The sequence below is a fragment of the Balaenoptera physalus genome (genome assembly GCF_965194825.1).
Source record: "Balaenoptera physalus genome assembly, chromosome: 1".
In the NCBI taxonomy this organism is placed as follows: Eukaryota; Metazoa; Chordata; class Mammalia; order Artiodactyla; family Balaenopteridae; genus Balaenoptera; species Balaenoptera physalus.
This window is the reverse complement of record NC_138882.1, coordinates 182,464,871-182,486,483: the sequence shown is the minus strand read 5'-3', so window position 1 is coordinate 182,486,483 and position 21,613 is coordinate 182,464,871. Positions and strand designations below refer to the sequence as shown.

The following is a 21,613-nucleotide window of genomic DNA, read 5'->3' as shown; positions in this document are numbered from 1 at the left end:
AGGCTCACACTCAGGCTTCTGCCTGGTTTCTGGGGCCTGTCACTCTGTTGTCCTAGATTAGCAAGCACAGGGGACAAGTTTAGTCTGATGGGCTCATGCACTGGGACACAGATACACACAGATAACCCAGGCTTTTGTATAACACAGCTCTCCCAGCTTTATTTCTAGGAGGGAATGCTGGTTCAACAAACACCGAGAACTTATCTGTTAAGAGTCCCAAGATGAAGCCACCATGGTGTCAGGAAAGAGCCCTGCACTGGGAGAACAGGAGCCTGTGTTCTCGTCACTACACTGCCTATGTGACCTTGAGCAGATCACCAGCCTCCCTGGGTTGCTGCTTCTGCATCATGCAGGACAAGGAAAGAGCATGGTTTGGAGTCACCCTTAGTTTGAAGCCCAGCTCTGCCACTTGTCTTGGACAGGTCACTTCAACACTCTGGCCTCGGTTGCCTCCTCTGAAAACCGGGGTCGCAATGAGCATCCCACTGAGCTATTGTGAGGATAAAACACGGTGACATGCAGATCGCTTGTTTCCTAGCAGGCACTCCTGACTTTCTGTGCCTCCTTGGAGCCTTCAGAGCCCAAGACCCCAGTCTGAGCTGGGATCACTCACCTCCATGTCTAGCACAGGGTCTGACACATAGTAGGTGCTCAGAAAACATTTGTTGAAACGAACTGGCTGCTTGGCAAACAAAGCAGTAGCAAGAGAAATAAAAACATTCATCCATTAAAAAACCATGTATGAAAATGTTCTTAGCAGCTATATACATAGTAGAGCCCAACCAGAAACTATCCAGGTGTCTATTAACAAGAGAACAGCTGAACAAACTGGTCTCATCTTCCAATAGAATGCTACTCAGCGATAAAAAGGAATGAGCTAAGGGCACACACAACAGCAAGGGTGGATCCCAAAAAAATTATGCTGGGAGAGAAGAGCCTTCACTAAAAACTACCAACTGTATGATTCCACTTATACGAAATTCTAAAACAGGCAAAAACTGGTGTGAGAAAAATCAGAATAATTGTTGCCTTTGGGGGCAAGGATTGACTGGGCAGGGCAGAGGATCTTTCTGGAGTGATGGTGATGTCCTATATCGTGAGAGAGGTTTGGGTTACACAGGCAGATGCATTTGCCAAAACTCATTGAGTCGTGCACTTATGATTTGTGCATTTCATTTTATGTAAATTTTACCAAAAGAGAATTAGAAATAAGTGTAACTCTGATTAATGATATGCATGCTGAAGCACGTAGGAGTAAAGTGTACTGGTGTCTGCGACTTACTTCGAAATGAACCAAATAAATACAAGTGGATGGATGGATAGAGGGAGAGAACTATATGATAAAGCAAACATGGTCAAGTTCATTGCAGAAGGTAGGCAGTAGGAATATGGATGTTTGCTTTAACATTCTTCGCACTTTTCTCTATGTTTGAAAATGTTCATAGTTAAATGTTGGGGGAATAAAATATGATGCTGGTAAGACCAAGCTGGGGTAGTGGGGGGCGACAAGTGCAAGGTCACACAGTCTTTGACAAACATTAAGGCTGGTTTTCAGGAAAGTAGAAGTCAGTTGTGAAGACGCAGTAGAAAAAGGGTTGTATTCCCCGAGCTGAATCTGGACTGTGGGCACATAGGCAAATGCAGTCACTCTGTGATTCTGTGTCCCCATCTGCAAAATGCAGACAGCACTGCCCACAGGGGTGTTGCTGGGACTAAATGAGAAGCCAGAAGCGTTGAACAAACATGACTTCATAAGGAGCTGGCAGAAAGCAACTTGATTCTTTCCAAGCAGCCTGACCCCACCTCCTCACTGGGATTTCAGCTTAAATACAAAATTTAAGCTCCAGAAACGGGCTTCCCCTGGCCGCCTAATCTGCTGTGGTCCCCACCTCCTCCATCCATCACTCTGTTTTCATTGTCTGTAGGACACTTGTCCTGATCTGATGTGTTTCTTCCATATTCCTTAATTTGGTTTATTATCTGTCTCCTCCCACTAGAATGAGGTCTCCAGGAGAAGAGGGTCTTTGGCTTGTTCATGACTTTATCCCCTGCACCTGAAACAGTCTCTGGCACATAGTAGAGACACAGTGAATCTTTGTTGAAGGAAGAAATAAATGAGCAGGGCTGGATAAGCTTAGTGTCACCCCTCAGATAGCAGAATTATGCTACTCGGAGTTTGCCTGTTGCTAACACCACCTGCACGAAATAGCAGGGAGTGAATTTAAAGATAGCCATCTCCGCCCCATTTAACAGATAAGAAAACTGAGGCTCAGAGAGAGAATGCAAATTTCCCAGCATCCACTGCCACTTAGTGGCTGAGCCAAGAGGGGGCCCAGGCTCTTACTCTTTCTCTCCGGCAGGCTGCTGGGGCTGACCGGAGCAGCTGCAGACGGACAGACAGACAGGCTCCACTGGGCCGGCTGCCCGCATGCCGTGTGCTAATTACAGTGGGCAGGATGTGCCAGCCTAGCAGTGTTCGCTGGCGCGCCCCGCCCCCTGGGTAGCAGGTGGGCAGCCTGGCGCAGGCGGCTGTTGGGTCATGTCCACTGGTCTGCCAGCGCCCAATCACGCTGACAGAAGCCTGGTCATCTGCAGCGCCTGCCGAGTGTGGAGGGCCTGCAGATTGGCACAGCGAGGTCCCTCCACACTACGGGCAGCCCCTCCTGACTGTGTCAGTCAACCAGACTGGCACAAACTGGGCATCCGTCCCAAGGATGAGCCCTTGCTGGACGCAACCTGTCCAGACAGGTGTGCTCGCTGACAGGCAGCCCAGGGGGTGGCATGGGGACCGAGCGCTGAGCACGGCACTGCGGGACGCTGTTTGGGGTGTCACAGGCAGGGGATTGCACACAGACACGCAGATGCTGGGATCAGACAAGACTCTGCCACGCCCCCACCCACACCCACACCTGCCCAGGCAGCTTGGGGGATCCAAAAATCAAGTCACAGCCCTGAAAAGGGGGCTGGAAAAGTGATCTCTTCTCTCTGTTCCAAAGGCCTCTTCCCAATCCAGACCTGCTTGCCCCTAGCTGTGTTGTCCACATTGCAGATAAAGGGATCTTTTTGACCCTGGTGGGAGCCGTCACTCCCCTGCTTGAAGTCTTCAGTGTCTCCCCATCTCCCTCTGACAAAATAATATCAATAATAATATCTAGTACGTAATATCTACCGTGCTGAGCATTTTAGAACTAATAAAATAGCACACAATTATAGAGCCTTTACTGTATTCCAGGCTCCTTTCTAAGCAATTTACGTGGAAGAACAAAAATCATCCTGCAGCCATCTATGAGGTGGTACTACTGTTATCCCCATTTTATAGATGAGAAAACTGAGGCAGGGAGCTGTGAAGTGACTTGCCCAAGATCTTGCATTAGATTTGAACCTAGCATTCTGACCAAACCCAGACCCTTCACACGGGGTCCAGCTCCACGGCCACACTCCACATCCCGGCATCCCACAGAGCATCCCGCAATATCCACCTTGAAACTCCCCATCACTTTTCACCCATGCCTGGCCTTTTCTCTTACTTTTGTCTGGCATCCTCTGTGTCTGGAGTGCCCTCCTGCGTCCTCTTGTCTGCCCTGCAGACTCCTCTCCCTCCTCCAAGGCACAGCTCAGTGTACCCTCTTCTGTGGGTACTGCCTGAGCTCTCCCTGGCAGAGCTCTCTATTTGTCTGCCCTGTGCCACTTCCGTTCCACGCCGAGCAGCCCATGGCAGGCAAGCACGTGCTGCTGATGTTTCTTTCCGTGATTCCCCTACCCTGCCCTTTCTAGGAGTTCCTTGATGGCCAGGACCTTGTCTGATGCACCCTCTGTCCACAGGCCTGGCCGCCAGGAGGTGCTGAACGAATGAACAAAGTGAATGAATGAATGAATGAATGAGAAGTGTAGTCACTTGGGTTCGAGGAATGAAGGCTGAGGGCAGGTATGTCAGGGAGACATAAGATGGTTGAAAAAGTTCCTCCTTCCTCCTGCTTCCCTGCCCCACTGCTTCCAGAACATGGCAGGGGAGAGCTTTAGCCATACTGGGGAGAGCCCTGTCTTTGGGGGGGACTACATGACCATGGGGCCCATCTCTAATGCTGGGGATCATTATCAGGAGGCAGGGAAGAGACAGCAGGGATTGGGGTGTGACCACCCTGACCCAAAGGCAGAGGATGGACAAGAACATCCCTGGTGCCGCGTCGGTACAGCACTTGATGGTGAACCTTGGTTTCTGGGGTCCCAAGCATCAGTGGGGTGTGGTGCAAAGAGGAGGTGCTTCGGAGCCAAGGACCTGGCTCCCAGCCCTGTCACCTCCTTCCTGTGTGGCCCTGGGCCTGTCTCTCCCCTCACAGAAGGCCTTGGTTTGGCCTTCTATCACGTGCAGGTTCTAGATGAGACAGTCAAGGGTCCCTCCTGCGCTGAGTGGCCGGGCCTCTCAGGCGCCAAGGGTATGGAACCTGGGAAAGCCGCGCAGAGGCCTTGGTTGGGGGAGGGTCCATGGGAGTTAGGGCAGTGTTTCCCCATTGTGGTCCGCAACGCCTGCTTTCAACTGACTCCATGCGGCTTGTTAAAAATCCCAAATCCCGACTCCAACCCAAGACTCACTGCATTTGAACCTCTGGGATGGGCTTCCAGGGAAGTTGACATTTTCAAACCCTACTCCCACCTGGCTAGGTGATTCTGCTGTGCACAGAAGTCTGAGTGTCTAGCATCTACCCAGGTCCTTCCAGTCTCCCCTGCTTCTTGCCCGCCAGCCCCTGCAGCGTGGCTTTTGGGGGGTACACAGGAGATGGCGAGGGAGGTCTCAGAGCATCCTGTGTCTGGCGGAGTTTGGGGGCTCAGGTGGTTGGGTCCTGACTGTGGTTTTGCATTTGCTGGTGGGAGCCTGCCCGGGGGGGGACAATGGCAAGAGGACAGCGTTGGCGTGATGGTGTCTCCCAGCCTGGCATTTCTCAGACACATGCCCCCCACACACCCACCCCAGCTGATGCCCCCTATCCCCCGGCCCAGAGCAGGGAACAGGTTGTGTAAACTGGGCTTACTCCGTGGGTACAGGCATCATTCATGCACACACACGTGCACACACACCATGAATCCACAGCTGACACACAACCTTGATTGTGCACACGCACAATCTTTCTTATACACCCACAAACCCTCACGTTCTTCCCCAAACATCTAGAACGACACTAAATATTCTCACCATCACTTTGCTTTACACACACACACACATGCATCCTTATATGCAGCCTAGAGGCATGTAGACTTGTCCACTCGCCCCTGCTGACAGATGCCCATCCCCACACCCCCTGAACACAGGCTTTCTTATCTGCACTCATGCTCATCCACATGAGCTGGCCGCCGGCAGCCCCTGGGACCCCCTTGTGTTCACTCCTGTTGCACACGCACCTCCTCACACTTGCATAGGCTCTGCCCATGTGTGTGCCCACAAAGCCAGCCGCTGCGCCTCTGCCTGCCATTCTTACCAGCCCCCAGGCCCCCGGGCCTCCCCACACCTCATCCCTGAGCTGCTGTCTGCCTTTGCGCGGTAACCAGATGAGACAAGCAATTTATGACACCAGCTGTCCCTGTTAAAAACCGGATCTCCCACACACACACGAGGGGAAACCAATTACCCCAAGCCCAGCCCTGCCAGAAGCCAGGACTCACAAGGGAGATGGAGTGGGGGTGGAATCTGGCCACCCGGAGTGGTGAGTGGCACCTGACTTGATGATTCCCACCCCTCTCTGCTATCCCTGGGAATCCGGCATCCTCCTCCCCCAGGTTCCAGGGGAGCCTGCCCTCTCCTCTCTGTGACTGCTCCCCTGGCCCAGCTCCCAGGCCCAGGAGATGCAGGAGCAGACTCAGGGTGGAGAACAGGTGGGCAGGGATTCTAGAGGAAGAGTGGTCCAGGGTCACCATGGCAACAAGGAAGGTAGGAACCCTGTGCCCCTCCTGCTACACAGTAAGCCAGGGGGAGGCTGCAGCTCTGTCCCCTCTTCCTCTCCACTTTTATTCGCCTTGCTCCTCTCTGAGCAGGTGCCCTGCACCCCACCCTGGTTTCCCTCTGCCTAGAATACCTGCTCCCTTCCTTGCCCCAACCCAATACTTCATCATCCCTACTGCCTGGGCCACTTCCACTCTGGACCTCAGAATCAGACCCACGTTCAAATCTTCACTCCTCCACTGACAGACTGGGCAGCCTGGGTGAGTGGCAGCCCTTCAGTGGCTTCAGTTTTTGCATCTATAGAAGACATGTTCATTTCTATAAAAATATTGACTGAGAGCCCCCTCTGTAGCTGGCTCTGTCCTAGGAGTGGGGGATACAACACTGAACAAAACAAAGTCGCAGCCCACCTGGGCTTCAGGTTCTGCTGGAGGAGCTGGAAGACACCCATTGCAGACATTTAAGTGAGGTGATTGTGTTTCTTCCCCGTCTCATCTGCTGTGTCCATGGCTGTCCTCCCGGAATTGAACTCAGCTCATGAAAGGAACTCAATCAGTAAGTGAATGCTTGAATGCACAAATGGCTTGAGCCCTATGCTGAGGGTGACTTGATCTAAGCCTTTCTCTAACACTAGTTGATCTTTTGCACTGGGCCTCGGAGGCAACTTTCTCAGCGTAATTTCTGAGTGGTTGGATGGAGACACATCTAAGTAGACTTTAGAACATTCCTTCCTTCGCTGACTTGTTGATTCACTACACAAACGTACATTATAAGGACAGACTATGTGCCAGTCCCATGCTAGGCATTCGGGGTTGAGTGAGGTGGGGAAGAGACTTCTAGGTGACGATTGCATGGCAGAAGTTTTTAGATGTGCTTATCACATTTTACAAGAAGCTTTCACATATATTTGGGTTTTTAAAAAGTATTGCTAACAACTCTGGGGCATAGGTCCGATGAACACTTTACAGATGAGGAAACTGAGACTCCAAGACTATCAGTGACTTGCTTGAGAACACAGAGCCAGGAAGTGACAGCCCCCAAGGAGGAACCGAGCCTCCTCACACTTGGCCCAGCATTCCAGCCACCATTCATCATTTTCAGTGTCCCTTTCTCTGCAACTACAACTCTATAAGGCAGCCACGGCTCTTGCCCATTTTTTTAAATTAATTAATTAATTAATTAATTTATTTATTTATTTATTTATGGCTGAGTTGGGTCTTTATTGCTGGGCGCGGGCTTTCTCTAGTTGTGGTGAGCGAGGGCTACTCTTCGTTGCGGTGCACAGGCTTCTCATTGCGGTGGCTTCTCTTGTTGCGGAGTGTGGGCTCTAGGCGCACGGGCTCAGTAGTTGTGGCACGTGGGCTCAGTAGTTGTGGCTCACGGGCTCAGTAGTTGTGGCTCGTGGGCTCTAGAGTGCAGGCTCAGTAGTTGTGGCGCACGGGCTTAGTTGCTCCACGGCACGTGGGATCTTCCCGGAGCAGGGCTGCAACCCGTGTCCCCTGCACTGGCAGGCGGGTTCTTAACCACTGCGCCACCAGGGAAGCCCGCTCTTGCCCATTTTATTTATTTATTTATTTATTTATTTTTAATTTATGGCTGTGTTGGGTCTTCGTCTCTGTGCGAGGGCTTTCTCCAGTTGTGGCAAGTGGGGGCCACTCCTCATCGCTGTGCGCAGGCCTCTCACCATCGCGGCCTCTCTTGTTGCGGAGCACAAGCTCCAGGCGCGCAGGCTCAGTAGCTGTGGCTCACGGGCCTAGTTGCTCCGCGGCATGTGGGATCCTCCCAGACCAGGGCTCGAACCCGTGTCCCCTGCACTAGCAGGCAGACTCTCAACCACTGCGCCACCAGGGAAGCTGCCCATTTTAATAGCCTGGGAGCCGCCTGGAACCTGCCGGTGCTGGGATTTGAACCTGGGCTGGCCTGACTCTGGAGCCCAGGCGCCATCACTCCTCCATGTCTAATCAGTTCATTAAAAACCCTCCTTGCAAACTCTCCCTCTCACTGCCCAGCCACAGAAACCTCAGCTGTTCCATTTCCAGGAGAGCAAATTCCTTCCTGGCTGGAGAGGAGTTGGGATGATGTAGGCAGGCAATTTAAACAGCTCCAGCAAAATACACCAGCAGTTTTCACTCTCTGCCACTATTACACTTTCCAGCCGTGGCGGGATTGGCCCATAAGTGGGATATCACGTTTATTACAGCTATTTCCAACCTGTAATTGGTTTTGTGGAACACAAAGAGAAGGAGGTTGGGGGATGGGGGAGCTGATTTTCCCCCCTTCTTTTTTTTCTCTTCCGGATGAGGGCACCCAGGGACATTGGGAGGAGGCTAGAGTTGGAGACTTATTTGGTTTTCAAATGGAAAACCCCGGTCGGCCCTGCAGGCTCTCACGCTGCTGGCTGGACTCAGTCCGTTTGCCACGCTTTGGTGGCTCCACTTGAAAATCAACCCAGCCTGGCTGAAGCCAGATTTGCTGGTCGGCGACAGCCGGCGCCCTGGGACACGGTCAGGCAGGCTTGGGACCCGTGGGCAGCTGTTGAGCCTTGGCTGGGCAAACAGAGCGTGAATAGGTGTGGCCTCTAGGGCCAGCTGTTCTAGAATCAGAACATTTGGGCATTCGGGGTAGAAATGGCCCTCAGAGGTCACCCTGCCCCACGTCTCTTCATTGAGCATTTAGGGCAACTGAGGCCTGGAGAAGGGAGACGTGCAGAGAGATTTAGAACCCAGGTCTCCATCCAGTGTAGCTGAACAGTCGGGGGAGTTGATACCGACCAGGGTTCTTGACCTTCCCAATAAATGGAAATTGACTAGAGGCCAGACAAGAAATTCCGGCAAGGCTTTATTGGGGCCCCTGCTGTAGCAGGGGGGAGCGAGAACAAGTAAGAGGTTCCCTTGCTCGCTCTCTGAGCGGGGTGGGGGGGGGGAGGGGGCGAGCTGGTTCCTTAGATGGGGTGAGGGTAGGGGTGTGTCCAGATAGGTGGCTTAGGTGTTCTGCCCCAGTCCCTTTGTGGTGTTCTGTGTGCAGGGGGCATGCACAGTACCCTGCTTTTGCTCCCGACACCCAGTTTTTGCTCTGGGCTCTTCAGAAGTGGTAGATAGGGTTTTTTTTTTTTTGATCTTTTTGTATCTTTTGGTCCAGAATTTGCCCCAACTGTGCATGCATTCAGTTATTTTTAGTCCCATATAGTTTCTTTGTATTTGGTTGCTTGAGGAGAAATTTGTCCAGGTGCAAGCACTGCAGCAAAGGGTCCCAGGTCCCAGCCTGTCTCAGAATGACCTCTGAGAAAAAATACCTCAGATCCATGCTGGTTCCTTCTGGAGCGTCCCTGCCTGGATGGTCCCTCCACCTTCCCCCCCGGGCCTGGTCCTACTGGGAAGCCCCATCAAACTGGGGCGTGGGTGCAGCAGGCTGTTCTGGGGGCAGGTCTGTGTTGTAGAGCAGCAGGAATGGCTTCTCTTGTTCCTTATGGCGCCCCCAGAGCCTGGAATGTGGTAAGGATTCAACTCACTCTAACAAATATTTACAGAGTAAGAACCACGTGCCCAACTCTGGGGGCAGAGCATGAACAGGGCAGATAAAGACCCTGCCCTGCTTATGTTCTAGAAGTAGCTCACATTCAAGCCCTGTTTATTGATTCACTGAAAATCTGTTGAATGAATGAATGAGTGAATGAACACACAAGCACATCTCCCTCTGGGGAAGGGAAAACCCACACATCTTTGGCTCTCCAACAGCACCTTGACTGCCCCCGCTAGCTTTGTCATTCTCTGTCTGCCCTGATCTCCTGGTCCCAACCCACTATGGGCACCGGGGGGCTGTCTTGGAGCCCCCGAGACCAGCCTGCCACCACGTCCTTGATCTGAGCCTCCTCGAGCTCCTTCTTTGGGCTGATATAATAATTTAATAATTCAGCAAGTTCCTGGGCCTCTGCTTTCCCCACACACAACCCCCAGCCCTCCAGTTCTCAGTTGCCCACACTGGCTTCTGGCTCCTCCCACCCGCCTCCCTCCCCAGAAATGGACCCCCTTCTTTCATTTACTGATTTTTTGCATCCTCTGGCTTTTCAGCAAGAGATACTCTGCTCTCCAGCCCTGAAGAGTGAGAAGGGACACAGAAAAAGAGGTGGTTCAGAGAAGTGTCAGTATTCATAAAAATAGCTGTCTCCACTGAGCATTGACCGCACACTGGGCAATCTTTCCAAGCCTTGTCTCATTTAATCCTCCCAAGAAGATGGGTTGAGTTGTCCCCATTTTACAGATGAGGAAACTGAGGCTTAGAAAGGTGAAATAGCTTGCTCAAAAGCACAAAGTAGTAACCAAAAATCAAGAATTCGACTGGGGTATGGGAAATCAGTATTGCTTCTTGCTCAAAAGCCTCCCATAGGCAGGGAGAAGCAGCCTGAGACTAGATACGCCCTGAAAAGGGCCCACCTCCTCCAGGAAGACTCCCGTGATCACCCCTCCCTCCAAAGGAATTCTTGGCTCCGCCATGAGCCTCAGATGACACTTGGCAAATACCTGTTGCTACAGCCATGATCTCCCAGACTTTGGCCTCTCACTTAACTGTGAGTGGTGTTATCTCCCCCACCAGACTGTGAATAAGCTCGTGATGGGCTGCAACGGTGTCTGACATTCATTTCTTTCTCTCCCATGGGGCCTGGAATTGTGCCTGCGTGTCTTAGGCCTGGCGACATGTTCCTAGAACTAAAGGGAAGGTGTCTTCCAGCATCTTCTCAGGCTTACACCATGCCCTCTGCCCACAGCCTGTGATTACCCCCACCCCCTCCCAGCCTCTGTCTTGAGGGGTTCAAACCTCCAAGAACTACAGAATAACCTCCTTGCAAATAGCCACTTGCCCACTGGCCTGGGGCCTGAGAGTGAATTTGGAGTCTGTTACTTTCCTTTACCTTCCCTAAGGTTGAGGGAGGTCTGAGAGCCAGCTGCAGGGAGCTGGGACAGTGGATGCCTTGACTGGAAGGAGATCAGTGCTTGTCTCGGGCTGCCCGAGGCCAGTTTAACCACAGCAGCCAGAGGCGGGCCCCAGAGAAAAAGATGTAAATAAAACCAAAGTAAAACTAGGTGCGTCCTTGAAACTCCCCTGTCCCTGGGCCTGAAACAGTGATTTACGATTCAGATAATTCTTCGGTGCTTTATCTGGGGTGTGTTGGTATGTGTGAGTACGTGTGGGGTGTGGGTGTATTTTCCCACTAATAAAAACCTCAGTCCCGGAGAATAAATTTGAGGAGACAGTTTTACTGACAGATTTTTTTTCCTCCTTTGTATTAAAAAAAAAAAAAAAAGGAGTGAAATTTGAAATTGGGACGATAAAGGCTGCCGCATTTTAGGAGGAGATAAAAAAGCAGTACCTGAAGGGAGGCGAGGCTGCAAGTCAAACAGGCAGGATGCCTTCCACTTTTAGGACTTTAGGGGAAAATTACTCAAACCTCCACTGGGCTTCTGGCATCCTGCCTCCTAATGAGGCAGCCGCTGAGTGTAGAGAGAGAGGGCCTGAGAGGCACTTAGTTCATCCTCAGCGCTTTTCAGCCTAGTGGGTGGGATGTGAACCCTGGTCTGGGAGCCAGAGCTCTGCCAAGAGCCCATTGTGGGACCTCGGATGAATCACTTTGCCTCTCCAAGCCTCAGTTTCTTCATCTGCAAAATGGGAGATTATTGTCTATTCCGCTCTATACAAAGAGATGTGCTTCAAGCAGATTTCTCAACCTTGGTATTGTTGACATTTGGGGCCAGATAATTCTTTGGGGGCTTGTCCTGTGCCTCGTAGGATGGTTATAGCATCCCTGGCCTTTACCTGGTAGATACGAGGACCACGTCTTGCCCCTGAGTTGTGACAACCAAAACTGGCTCCCGACATTGTTAAATGTCCCCAGGAGGAGGAGGGGGCAAAACTGTCCCCCAGTTCAGGGGCCTGGTTTAAAGGTACTTTGCTCCTCTTCCTCACTCTTCCTCCATTCTCATCATCCCCTGTTTGGGAAGCGGGTGAGAGGCAATGTGAGAGGACCAGAGGATGAGATGTCTTGCCTTCTGACTGCACCCACGCACAGTCAGAAAAGCGCAAAGCCCTCAGAGAAGGAACAAGTGAAGTGTATGAGCGGTGAGTGAGCCTGCTGGAGACACAGAGGTGTGAGCTCAGCGAGGAGACACCATGTAGTGGGAAGTCCCACCGCTGATCCCTCTCAGGGTCCTGGAGCTGGTGAGTGTGTTGTCATCACTCTAACCCTCACCAGCCGGGGCTTCCCGGGGACCCCGGTGCTAACAGAGGTCTCCTACTCTCATGAGCTTGCGTTTTGGGGAGCGTGAGCCATGCTCTTGTAGCTCGTGGCTGGCACACAGCTGGCACACAGCTGGCACACAGCTGGCACTCAATAAATGCTGGCTGGCTTGCACTGAATCTGTGTTCCCTAAACCAGCAGCACTACCACCTTGGCCAGACAGACGTGGTCCAAGTCAGCTGGGGTCCCGATGTGCCCAAAGGAGGCCAGCTGCCCCGGGGGCCAGTCCTCCCAAGAAGGTGGCAGACCCGAGCTCCAGGGCCCCCGTTGCTGGGCTGGGGAAGCACCTCTTGGCACCTCCCCCTTCCCCCAACCTCCTTGGAGAAACCCCATCCCAGCATCTCCCCCCTCCCCCAAGCCCCTTGGAGAAACCCCATCCCAGCATCTCCCCCCTGCCCCAACCTCCTTGGAGAAACCCCATCCCAGCATTTCCCCCTCCCCCAACCTCCTTGGAGAAACCCCATCCCAGCATCTCCCCCCTCCCCCAAGCCCCTTGGAGAAACCCCACCCCAGCATCTCCCCCCTCCCCCAACCTCCTTGGAGAAACCCCAGCCCCAGCCCCCTCTCCTGCCTCCAGCACACAGAGCCACAGGGAGTTAATTCCATTTCTCCAGGAAGTGGAGGCCTCCCTGTTGCAGGCTGTTAGCGAGGAGCCCAGCTGAGCGGCAAGAGGCTGCAACTCTGTAATAGAGTTGCTGAGACAAGCGGAAAACTGCAGCCGGGTAAACAGATAAATAATTGAAAGAGTGACAACACATACCTTGCTGCTTTGTGGAGTAACACGTTCATTAGCGGGAGGCAGCGCAGCCGTGGGGATGGGGATGCGGACAGGCGGCAGGCGGGCTTAGGGCACACTTGGGTCCGGCTTCTAATCAGCTGTGAACAGCTGGGCACCTGAGCAGCCTTTGTCTTCCAGCGTGGGCTTTATTACCACCTCCTGAGAGCCCCTGCCTTCTCCGGGCCTCCTTCGTATTCCTATGTGAAACGGGGACTTCCTGACCCCCCTCCTGGCCTGTCCCAAGGGCAGCCAGAGGCAGGCAAGTCCCCCACACGGTCCTCTTCTCTCCATCACTGGTGTCAGTAGACTGGGTTCTCCCTAGCCTCCCCAGGTTCCCCTGTCTCCAGACAAGTCCCTTCAATCTCTTCTAAGGCCAGAGGGAGCTTGTAAATAGATCTTGAAACTGCACCTCCTTGGCCTTCGGGCGAGTTGAGTTCCTTTGCCCACCAGGCCCTCCCTGATGTGGCTCCCATTTCACTCCTTAGAGTCTACTCTCTTCACCTCCTCTCTGCCCCAGGCACTCTGAACACAGCCTCCTTTCACTGAGCACAGATGCTTCTTTCCCACCCCAGGCCCTTTGCTCCTGCTGTCCCTTCTGCCTAGAAAGCACTCCCTCTGTTTACCAGGCTGGTTCCTACTCTTCCTTCAGAAGACAACTTACATATTACTTCCTCCAGGAAGCCCTCCATGATTACCCTATCCCTAGGATGGGACCTGCCCCTCCTCTGGGCTCCCTAGCTATTCTGGTCCTCTCCCTTGAAGAACTTATCGGAAACTATTGCAATTTAGCTTGTTTGAATCCGTATGAGATCTTGGCACAGGTGACTGCCCTTGGCCCCAGTTCTTCTCTCTTTCTATCCGGCCTGCTCCCCCATTCCCTCTCTCCTTGGGCGGGGATGGCTCTGGGACTCTGGCTGACTCTGCAAAACACATTCACATTCTCTGGCCCTGTCTGCGGCTCCCCAAGTTTTGCTCGTCATTTTCACAAGGCCAACAAGTGGGATGCAGAAGTGGGACCGCCTGGTGCATCGGAAAGGGCCAGAAGAAGAGGCAGCCCTACTCCTTCTTGGCTGTAGGACCTCAGGAAGGCACTTGACTTCAGAGCCTTAGCCTGCACATCAGTAATGTGGGGATGACCTGGGAGGATAATAGTGATGGTTGTGACATCTCCCCCCAGAGGCTTCTCCTGGGGCTGCCTGCATCTCCCCAGCATACCAGGAGCCCACTCACCGCCTGGAGGAAAGGCGTGGCAGGGCAGGCTGAGCACTCACCTGTGACTCCTCTGTGCTCTGTTGCAGGTGACGGATGGCGGCACCATCAAGCAGAAGATCTTTACTTTCGACGCCATGTTCTCCACCAACTTCTCCCACATGGAGAACTACCGCAAGCGAGAGGACCTGGTGTACCAGTCCACCGTGAGGTGAGGGCCGGGCGGGGTCCGGGGGGCCCCTTCTCCAGCCCTTTCATGTCTATCCCACACGCAATGCTCTTGGAGTGGGGGGGGGTTCAGGATCACCCTCCATGGGCTTGGAAGGCAGAGCTGGGGCTCTGCTGCAGGAGGGGGACCCATTCCCAAGGGGAATCACCCCCTGGAGGGAAGAAGCGGGAAGGGGTCAAGTTGCAGCTCTGCCACATGGAGCAGACCCTTTATGTCGGCCTCTCCAGACGGCTCCTGCAACAGTCCCGCAAAGTGGGTTTTCCAAACCCCTTTCCAGGTGAGGACACTGAGGTCCAGAGAGGGTGAGCCATATGCCGAAAGTCACACGGCCAGAAATGCCAGAGGTGGGGCGTAAACCAGCTCCACCCGGTTCAGAAGCCTGTGGAACACGTCCTATTGTTCCCCACGGGCTCTAAACCTGGGAAGGAAAACAGACCCTAAACAACCGGACCCTAGGTTCAAAGCAGCAACAGGATGGGGAAGGAAGAGCCCTTGGGGATGGAGATACTTAATATTTCTACCCCTACCCCTTTCCTAGAAGACTTTAAGGTAGCGGATCCCATTCTAGGCCCTGCTGTGTTCTAGGCGTGTGGGCGCCCACGGCCCCACTCCCCTCCCACCCGCTGCCTGAAAGGCCCCAATCCTATTTTATTGCTCTGACCCTTTACACTTGATAGGTGCTGTTCCCTTTGATCACCTGGTAAACTCCTCATCAGCCTTCAGAACCCAATCGAGCAGGTCCTCCTGTGGGACACCTTCTTTAGACAGCCCGTCACCCCAGCAGAACTGACCTCCACCAAAGCCAACGGCTGCGGCTCCTCCAGAACCTCCCCCCACCGTGAGAGAGGGGGGTCTCACTGCATTAATAGCTTGAGTAGCTTCACACAGGCACTGGACCTGCACAGCTTTACACACACACACACACACACACACACACACGTGTGCATGCTTTTTCACACTACACAGCCAAATGCTTTGCCTGGTGGCCAGGCAGAAAGTGGCAGTCTGCTCCAAAGCTAGAGGACAGCCTGGCTACACCAGGCACGCAGGGAGATGCTGCAGGAGACAAGCTGGCTCGCTCCGTGGGGTGCCTGCCGCGTCCCCGCTTATGCCTTTACCCCTGACCCGCCAGGAGGATAAGGCCCCACTGTCCACACACAGGTTGGTCCTTCTCTCTGTGACCATGAGCATCAGGACAGAATGCGTACTCCCCCTTCACCTGGCATCCTCAGCTCTCAACACGAGGCCTGACACACAGTAGGTACACAAGAAAATTTGCAACTTGAGTGGATGACCCTGGGCACCCTCCTTGGCCCTTTGGGTGTCAGTTTCCCTGTGGATAAAAGTAGAAAATGGGACAAGAAGATTGCAAAGGGTAAATCCAGCCCCGCATAGGGAATCTGGCCGGTGGTCCTTCCGTGCCCACTTTGGTAAGAACGGAAGGTGGATGTGCTCCCCTGGAGGACCTTCCTGGGTGCTCGTCTCTCTGGGCTTTGTGTTAGGAGCTCAGACCCAGCGCTTGTTGGGGGAATCTGGTGAGAATGTGGATGTGAAGGGGCTCCGAAGAGGTGTACAAATGGCCACACAGATACCTTCATCCATCTATTTATGATTTCTCCTATACCCACTTCCAAAAATGATTTGGGGTGCCTTAAAGCACACCTAAGACCCACCAGTTACCATCAAAACGAAAAAAAGGTAAAAACTCATTTTGGAGAAGAAAATAGCTATCCTGGGAGCCACAGATGATTTTGCACAAGTGGACATTTAGATCACCTCCGGCTTCCCAGAAACCCGTCTCCGCCTGCCACACCTCTGCCTGGTTACCAAGGTCTCTGAGAAGCAACAGCTCCCCACATACCATCATTTTCAGTCCCCCACCCGTGGCTGCAGGTATGGTCTCCAGGGTGGTTCCTTGGCTCTGACCCCCACCATCTCATGTATCCAGAGCACGGCCCTGGTACGCAAAGACCTGGTTCAAATCCCAGCTCAGATACTTCCTGCTGAGTTACCTTGGACCATAAGGACCTTGACCTCTCTCTGCCTTGGTGTCCTCACCTGTAAAGCAGGCTTAATATGATTGGCTTAAACAATCGTTGTGGGGTTTGATGAGACTTATGTCTGATGGCTTGAGTTCTAATCCTGGCTCCTCCACCCCCTTGCTTTAGTGTAATCTTGGGTTGGTAACTCTGTGTCTGATTTTCCCAGTCTCTAAAAGGGAATGACAACAGGAAGAAGCTCACTGCAACCTCGTGAGTTGAGTTAATAATTTGTGTAAAGTGCAGCCACAGTTGCTGAGTGGTGCGTGCACGCTGTTATTGCCTAGAAAAGCCCTCCTTTCCTCATCATAAAAAAAAAAAAAAGCCCTCACCTTTTCCCAAATCTCATAAAACCCTCCCTGTGCACTCTTTCTCTTGATCCTCACTAACAACACCTGGAATGCAGGCAGGTATTATTATTATTATTTTCTGTAGTCCTGATTTTACAGATGGGGTCAAAGTTCAGCAAGGTCAAGGGACTTGCCCAAGGGTCCCCTGCTATAACAACATCAACTTGGTTGGACCTCAGCCCACCTCATCCTACCCCTCCACCACACTGCCCTTCTCATTTTACAGCTGAGGAAACCGAGGCTCAGAGAGGGTAAGAGACTAGTCCAAGGTCACACAGCAGCTCAATTGCGGCCAGTGCTCTTTTCTTCCCCAGCCTTCTCCTGGAAACTTGGTTACCATGGGGGGGTCTCCCAGGCAGAGAGCAGCAGGGCAGGGGGCCTCGGGGAAGCCACAGAAGAAGGGAAGGAAGGAGCAGACCCTCTTGGAGAGTCTGATCCAGTCACGGAGAGTTGCAGCCGCAGGAGCAGCTGCAGGGCTTCGTTAGGGCTGGTGAGGGGTGCGGACTCCACATTTACATATAAATGAAGATGTTTACAAATTAATGCATCTCATCTAGAGAGAGTCCCAGCTCCACAGCTGTCTGGGATGCTTCCTCTTCAGCTGGGGAAAGTGGGAAGAGAATGAGGCTGAGAAGATTACCAAGAGTTGGCAGAGAGCAATTTTCTGGGCAGCCAGGGGAGCCCTAGGGACTCCCAGAGCCTTTCCTCCCACTAGTGGGGTTCCCGGAGGGATGGGAGTCAGGTGGGGTGACAGGGCTTCTGTCCCCAGGTTGGGGGGTGCGGTTCATGACCCCCCCCAGTTCATGACCTCTTGGTGGGGCCCCAGTTCATGACCTCTTGGGCAGGTCACTGCCCCTCCACGCACCCCAAAGATTCCATCGATCAAATGCCTTTCTAGTTCTGAGCCTCAGAGCCCAGAACTCCCAGTTTGGAATTGACAATAATTTATTCCTTCAAAGGATATTTAACTGAGCACCAACTAGGAGCCTGGTATGATGCAGGTGCCGGGGATCCAGTGGGGAACAAGAAAGACAGGGCTTTACACTCTCGTGGGGGAGACAGAGAGGAAGCAAGGGAAGCAAGACATCAATAAATTTATCATGACACATTCCACAAAGATGTGAGTCCGATGGTGATCACGTAACGAGGGGCGAGCAGCTTGCAGTGCCGGGAGGACTAAGGTGCTGGGGTGTCAGGCAGAGCCTCCCAGGAAGATGGCCCTGGGCTGAGACCTGTGGGCTGGGAAGGAGCCATCCATGGCGGGGAAAAGGCAGGTGTGGCAGACATCGGAGCCCAAGTGCCAGGGAGTTGATGTCTGGGAGCAGCCTCGGCCAATGACTGATGGGAGGTGTTAGATGAAACCCCAGTCCCCTCGTCCCTCCAGTGGGGCAACTCAGATGTGTCTTCTCCACTGTCCCCGAGTTCCCCAGCGGGACTGAATAACCTCCAGGATGCACCTGTCTTGACTTCCCGCTCAATCCCCACTCCCTTTCCAGCTGCCTGGGATACCCTCCTAAATAAGCCACTGGCTCCCAATTGATTCCTTGTCTCAGGTTCTGTTTCTCAGGGGCCCCTAAGTGGGGACATAGGATATTAGTAACAGTCCCACCTGCACATCTGCCATCCTCTACCCCTGCCCTCTCAGGCCCTGCCTCGGGCCCCGTTCACCTGTTCCATCAGGCCGGGCGCAAGTGGACCAGATGGATGGATCCCCCTCACTGAGGGGAAGATTGTGTGGGCAAAACTCATTAATCCCTGCAGAACGTGGCCATCCCCAAATGGCAGCTGTGACCTCCTTGGAGGTCAGGGTGAATCACAGCGAGCCTTCACCAGCCCCTGTCCCCCCCCAACCCCCACACGTTGTGCCTTCCGTTTCCCGAAGTCCTCTGCAGTCCATGTCCCATCCCATCAGCCCAGGGTGTCCCTAGGAACACCAAGCAGGCTTCACTGGCCCTCATTTGGTGGTGAGGGAAATCTAGACTCAAGGGTTCAAGAGTGAGCCCCTCCCACGCCTTGCCCACCTCTCTTTGCCAAGGCCCTGCTTATCCTTTCAGGTTCAGCTTAAATGTTGCTTCCTCCAGGAAGCCCATCCTGACGGCCCAGACTGGGCCAGGCACCCCAGTGCCCTTCCCCTCCCACACTCACTGCCCTGACACCGGGTATTCAAAGTGCCTCCTGCACTCGACCAGAAGCCCCACGAGGATGGGGATTGGGGGTGATGTCTTCACTGCCATCTCCCCAGCTGCCCAGCCCAGCACCCCCTGCCCAATGTGGACAATTTGTAGATAATTGTGGAGTGGATGAGTTAGTGGTAGAAGGCTTGGTGGATGTCTTCCACTGACGCTCTCACGGCTGCGGGATAAACTTTGGAAGAAGGAATTCAGGCCTCCGCACCTTCCCCCAACCCGGGCATCATTTATTTATCACAAAGGAATGGAGCAATTGCTGTATGTCAGGGACGGTGCTGGTGATAAAATGGTGAACGAGACATAATCAGACCTGCTCTGGTGAGTCTTACGATGTAGGGGGTGAGGAGAGACAGACTATAAAAATGTGTTTGAAAGAATACGGGAAAATATCTTCAGTAGGTGATGAAGGAAATAAGGGAATGTGACGGAGATGATGAGTCATGGAGTATGTGTGGTGGCGGTGGGGGGAAGGGGGAGCGTGCTCGAGGTTTCTCGTAGGAGACATCTGAGCAGGGATCTATAGGATAAAAGAAGCCCGACAGACCAGGCTGGAGGTAGGGAGGGCGTTCCAGGTAGAAGGCACAGCAAGTGCAAAGATCCTGAGGTGAGAAACAGCTTGGCATGATCTAGGAGCTGCCAGAGGGCCAGCGTGGCCAGAGTTCAGGGAGCAAGGAAACAAGTTGGCTTTTATTCTCAACGTCCTGGAAGCCACTGAAGGTTGGGGTCTCATGTGATGTGTCTTGTAAAGCTCACCCTGGTTACCAAGCGGAGCATGGGTTGGAGGGGTCAGGAAAGGAAGACAAAGCTTTCCTCAGAGGGGTCTGGGGAGGGAGAGAGAGGTCTCTTCATAGGTCTCAGGACTTAGATTCCAAACCTGAGTGAAGCTGGGAGGGGGAACTGGACCACCGCTTCGGGCTGGCAGGGGCCAGGAGGCAAAGGTGAAGCCTGAAAGCTGGCTCTCTCACCCGGGTCTGATTTCCATAGGCTGTGAACATATGACCATGCTCCATTTCGCCCCGCCCCCAAACCTGCAGGAGGTTGAGAACAGCTGAGAGGGTGGGGGGGAATGGGGCAGAGCCTGGGGGATTCGTGGAGAATGTGAGTGCACAGTTACACACCTTCCTAATTCATATTTATCAGGGGAGGGAGATGTGGGAGAAATCAAGTAAACGAAAAAAGAGCCTGGAGGATTGAGGACACGGAAAGAAATGCCACTTCCTTTATTACTTTGAGATGCATCCGTTCATGTAGTCTCTTGATAGCTCATATTGAGTGTTTGCTGCATTCAAGGCACAGAGCTGGGGGGCGGGGGGCACAGTGCCCAGAGGTGGGCAAGACGCAGCCCCTGCCACCATGGAGCTTAAAGCCTTCTCCCTCTTCCCCCACCCCACCAGCCCATAAGCTCCTCCAAGGCTCTGCTCTATCGTTTTCATCTCAGTGACCTCAGAACCTACTTGGCATTTAGAGAGGAACTCTAAATATTTGTGGGATGAAAGGAAAGAGGAGATAAAACATGGAGATAAATAGCTAACAATTCAGGTAATCAAGTGATGGCTATCATGGGAGGATTCAGAGGTAACGCAATGATGAATCAGAGATGGAGAGCCCGGGCAAATCGTGGAGAAGGTGGCATTTGAAGCGGCCCTAGAAGCATAAGTAAGTTTTAGACAAAGAGGAGCCTGGGAGCGGATACTGCAGGTAGCGGACACTGTGTGTGCAAAGGCACGGAGGCAGGTAGGGAAGTGCTGAAGTAGTAGCAAGGCTGCTCCAGGTAGGCAGACGGAGGTTTCAAAGTCACAGCTCTCTGGAATCCGTTCAAAAGGAAAACTGGGGTTGGTTTTAAAATAGACATATTCACTGTTGGGTCCAAAGATCAGAGAGGGGTTTGTTTCCCTTTGAAAATGTTCCGTGTCCCTTCTGTAGTGTCAGCTGTTAGCGGGCAGGGCAAACTCCTTCTCCAGCGTTGGTACAAAAAAAAGTGCCCTCTGACCCTTGTTGATTTGCAAGTGTGAATTCCACAGCTCACCTCCCTCTGCACGTTACAGTGGACCATACATCTTTTGTCTCCAGAACGTACATAACCCGTGCTGCTTGCACAGGACATGGTCCTTCATTTATTCATTTATTTGAGCGCTCAGCAAACAGACATTGGACACCTACTATGTGCCCAGCTGGTGCTGGGTGCTGGGAGAGTGGATGAGCTCAGACCCTGCCCACAGGGAACTATCAAGGTTACACCCAGTCCTCGACCCACTGTACACCCACTCCTCTCTCTCCCACCCAGGAAGCGAATGAGCCAGTGACGTTGTAAGGATACCCGTGAGCCCTTTCAGCGCTTTGTTCGTAACAGCTGCCTCTGAGTAGCATCAGAATTGAACACCCCAGGTCTCCAACCCCGAGTGGCAGCTGGTCCCCAAATCAAAACCAGGGATTATTTTAGGAGTCGGGGCTGCAGTCTGCCTCCCAGGAAGTTTTCGGCTGAGTGCTCCCCTCACAGCCCACCGCGCCCTGAAGGAGAGGCTGCCAGCTACACCACCTGAGCACGAGCTACCCTCCGTGGTGTCTACACCGCAAGCCAATCAGTGCACCACCTGCGTT

The 21,613-nt window shown here is 53.1% G+C and overlaps 1 protein-coding gene across 2 annotated transcripts in view; it reads left to right on the top strand.

The window, feature by feature from the left end:
• IGSF21 (immunoglobin superfamily member 21) overlaps positions 1–21,613 on the top strand; it is a 247,772-nt gene that overhangs the window by 151,995 nt on the left and 74,164 nt on the right. For both annotated transcript variants that reach the window (XM_082451740.1, XM_082451741.1), the window contains exon 3: positions 14,298–14,419. In XM_082451740.1, coding sequence (XP_082307866.1) covers positions 14,298–14,419 — 122 coding nt within the window. The remainder of the gene's footprint in view (positions 1–14,297; positions 14,420–21,613) is intronic.